General features: G+C 35.7%; 1 protein-coding gene across 1 annotated transcript; it reads right to left on the bottom strand.

Moving 5' to 3' along the window:
* Positions 1 to 775: 775 nt before the first annotated feature.
* SPINK9 (serine peptidase inhibitor Kazal type 9) lies at positions 776 to 4,041 on the bottom strand. Its single transcript, XM_037802085.1, has 4 exons — positions 3,987 to 4,041; positions 3,203 to 3,231; positions 1,864 to 1,991; positions 776 to 821 (listed from the first exon to the last, which is right to left on the bottom strand). Exons 1-4 carry the CDS (start codon positions 4,039 to 4,041, stop codon positions 776 to 778), a joined length of 258 nt encoding a protein of 85 aa, XP_037658013.1.
* Between the last annotated feature and the right edge of the window lie 281 nt (positions 4,042 to 4,322).

Genomic DNA, 4,322 nt, shown 5'->3' with positions numbered 1-4,322 from the left:
TTATATCCCCCAAGATATGCTGAAGTTCTAACTGTCGGTACCTGTGAATGCAACCTTATTTGGAAATAGAGTCATTGAAAATACAATTAGTTATGTTAAAATGAGGTCATACTGGAATTGGGTGGGCCCTTAACCCAGTAGAATTCTGTCACTTTGATTTCAGATTTCTAGCCTCCAGAACTGTGAGACAATACATTTCTATTTTTTTAAGCCACCTTATTTGTGGTACTTTGTTACAGTAGCCCTGGCAAAGTAAGACGTTGTGCAACTTTATCAGCCAGGTTTTTCCAGTCCCATTTTACAGACTGGCCCTCTGCGAAGGCCTCTGGGAAGGCCCTCTAGTCAGATAGCAGGACCAATGCAGGACAGCTCTGTGTCTTAACCACAGAGGCATCTAATGGATTTTTATTCCTGAAGTCTCACTTTTTATCTTTCAGGAATACAGAAGAACTAAGTAATGCATAGAGGGCATTTTCCTAGCCTAGATAAGAGGAGAGCCTTAGCCTCAGTGCCTTTGATTTTCTGGTTCCCACTACTGGTCTTCATAGACCCTTCCTTCCCCCAGGATGTGACCCCAAGATGGCCTATTAGCCATCACCTAAAACTGAAGCAAGACTCAACTCCCAAACAACAAGATTTGGATATATTTCACTTAGGTCTACTTTATTCTACAATCAAATCAAGATGTAAAACAATGGCACAGAATTTATGGGAAAAGAAAATTTTCTCTTGTGAATAGTTGCATTTAAAGATATTTCAGAATCACAAGTTAGCTTCAACACTTTCCAAAATGTGCAAATTTAAGTTTGTCATCAGTTTTCCTGTGGAGAGAAAATAGCAACAAATGAAAACACCGAGGCCATAGGCATTTCGTTAGCATCCAAACTTCACCAGTGAACTCAGAAAATATATCCAAGTCTGTCTACTTTTTGACATTTTTAAAAAGAGTGGCTGCAATTTAGGAATGTTTTAGCAACTGGTACTGATTATATCACAATCATCTTATTTTCCTGAAAACGTGCTTTTATTTTTTTTTATTTAAGGATTACATGCATTTAGAAGCCTCTTTTCCTAATAGACTAATTTTTTCTCCTATTAGAAAAGAACCGGAACAATTTTTTTTACCATATATATATATATATTAGCTGCTTGTTTTCATACACGTGTATTTTAAAAATAATTAAAAGGAACTATGTGTTCATTTATATTCTAGTATATCATTCATCATTTCATGTTTTTGAGCTGATATTAATATATCTTGGGGATGATTATTTTGTAACCTTTAGCCTATTTTTGGCTATTTAATTTTTTAATTTAATTTTTACTATAGCTCAAATGTATAATTTGTTGAGAATTTATACTCTGAAACAGAACAAAGTTTTCAGATTTTTATGATATTCTTCCCTTTTGTACCAATCATTAGGGAGCTCCACCTTATCAAAAACCTATTTGCTGAAGTTGAACAATAAACATGGCTCACTGTAACAGATATGGGCAGACATGCTTAGGAGGGGATTTCATCGTCCCTGGAAATAATCGTGCATGTGCTGTGAGACTCCCTGGTGACTTTTGGAGTGGGAGTTTAAGCAATTGATTAATAGATGGAAGTTAAACAAGACCCCTAAGTTTCCTTTCCACTTGGAGAGTCTAGGCTTTCTCTGATTCATTCCTGATGCCAAAATACATAAGGATAAAATGACACAGTGGACTCCCAAATCTTATAAATTGAGAGCGCTATTCCTGAGAGTCCATATATGATGATTCACATATTCCTTATGCTGTGAACCACTTCTAATTGAGGTATATTTGTCTTACCACATAATTAGAACATAAATATAAACAATAAAATATTTCAATACTTACTTAACTTCAGAACAAAAGAAGCATTCGTTGCTGTAAGTTTTACCATCAGAGCCACAAATTGGCTCATATATTTCAGGACAAGATCTCTCTTCTCCTGGTGGTAACTTTTTATAATTACTGCAGTCAACCTAAAGAAAACATATTAAAAATCTCTAATTCCTTCAACCAAATCTTTATTCCAGGGATTAAATCAAGTTTGGAGGGCTCTCAATGCATATGTTTCTTGTTCCAGTTGTCTGTCCTGGTCTAACCCATATGAGATACATAAAGTAAAGGAATTCTATGTCAGATATAAAGTCATGGGTGATAAAATTCTCTATGGTAGCTGGTTAAAGATTCATAATATATTCTAAAAATAGAATTTTTCCCGCTAAACTGTGTTGATGCATCAGTTCTCAACACACATGACTTATTCACAAGTATAACCACCCTCATGGGAGCACACAGAGGTATGATCAATTTTCTGCATGAACTGTCCCTCTTTATTTCTTTCACTCAAAAGTTCTACCTGAATCCAAGTGTGAGATATGTTACAGGGATAGCTACTGACCAACATCTCTGTAATACTCACAATGTGACTGGGAAACTGTCAAGTGTTTAACATTCATTAGCACTTTTAATTCTCACAGTTACTAAATCATGAGGGATGGCTTGAACTCAGGCCTGTCTGGCTCCAAAGTTTATATTCTTAACCCTTAATAGATTAAAAAAAAAAAAAAAAAAGACTCAGAGAGGTGAAGGGAGTTGTGCAAGCCCCAGCATCACACAACTAATAAGTAGCATAGCTTGGGCTAGCACCCAAATTACCAGAATGCTGGTTTAGAATTTTTACTACTGTGCCTAGATCTCCTCAACAATAGTCATTTTAATCTTAGTCATGAAGAAAAGGTTAGATCTAAAATCTTCATTCTCTAAGATAGAGAACAAAAATGTGTATGAGCCATTTAAAAATTGTTAAGAACCATGGCTTTCCTTTACTGAGCTTCACTATGTGCCAGGTCCTATGCTGAGCCCCTTTCAGACATTATGCCTTAAGCCTGAAAATAATAGTGGATAAATACCATTTCCAAGGCCAGTCAATTGCAGAGCTGAAATTCGGACCCAGAACTTTATAACTCCAATGCTAGATGCGTAACTACTTTGTTCTATCACCTGCATTTTAGAAAGGTGTCTCTACATCAAAAAAAAAAAAAAAAAATACAACCAATTTTAATAATCAAAAAATAAATCTTCACATATTTAGAAATTTAATTACTGTATAGTATCAAATATTTCCCTGCTGATATGGCTTTAAAATTCCTTGAAAGTAGAGCTTTTAAATGAAGGTGGATATATTGACCTGTTTCCTCTGTTTGACACATTCTGCATCTGGAAGATAAACAAATACAAGAGATAGATAAACTCTGGAAGTAACAAATCTTATTAGGAAAAAATGTCTGATTTATGTTTCAGTTCTTAGCTTGTCTTAAATATATAGGGTTCTCTTCAGAACAGTTTTAGAGTAATATTAAAAGGTAGAATCTCTGAACACAGAATTTTTTTGAGTGCCTTCTGTGGATTGGGATTGTAATGTAGCCAAAAGGATGAAAAACCTATTGTGAAAATGAGGGATTTGTTTTATTCTTTCCTACCTCATAATCAGGGCTCAGTAAATATTGAAAAAGGTGACATTTAATTTAAGGAGTGTTTGCTATTATGAAGTAGCCAGCAATGGGAGGCATTTAATCATTCATTAAAAATTCTAGGGTGGCAGATTTCAACTCAATAATGGAAGGAGAATAACCCAGTAAATTATGCTGCTAAACAATGGATTGGGCTCTTTTAAGAAGTGAGGTCCCCATAAATGCTGTTATCAGGTCAAAGCAGAGACTGGATGATCATTTCTTAAGGATCTTACAAAAAGTGGTTATATGGATAAGAATCTGGTCTTAGTTGATCATTAAGGTGCACTCGTCTCCTGAGATTATATGACTTAGTGATTTATTAGAAGAAATAGAAAAATACATTTCAAAACACTTCCCCTAATGTCAATGTGATAAGTGTATCCCAGAATTATATGAGCAGAATATAACATGGAGCTGTTAGTATCAGGGCAGTGGCAGTGTGAAGAGAGAGATACTCACTGAAGATGGTTGCAAGCCCCAGGGCCAACAGTAGGATAAAAGTTGTTGCTCTCATGTTGCTGGAGTGGCTTATCACAGGCAGGTGGAGGCAAACAGCGACTCCCTAGTGTCTGTCTGGCCCAATTGCCTCTTATATATTGTCAAGAGTTGCTACCTCAATTGTGAAATAGCTTTTTACAGGAACAGAACCTGGGAAAGGGGTCAGAAACATCTGCTGAGCCATGAGAATTTTCCTTGTGAAAGACAGTTGATTGTACATGTCATTTCAGTGGCTAATGGAACCCAATAAAGCTGACATAAGTTCCGTATATTGCTGTCTTCTTTACATGCTTAAAT

This window comes from Choloepus didactylus, chromosome 13, assembly GCF_015220235.1.
Source record: "Choloepus didactylus isolate mChoDid1 chromosome 13, mChoDid1.pri, whole genome shotgun sequence".
NCBI lineage: Eukaryota > Metazoa > Chordata > Mammalia > Pilosa > Megalonychidae > Choloepus > Choloepus didactylus.
Note: the sequence above shows the minus strand (reverse complement) of the source record. Positions and strands in the feature narration are given on the sequence as shown.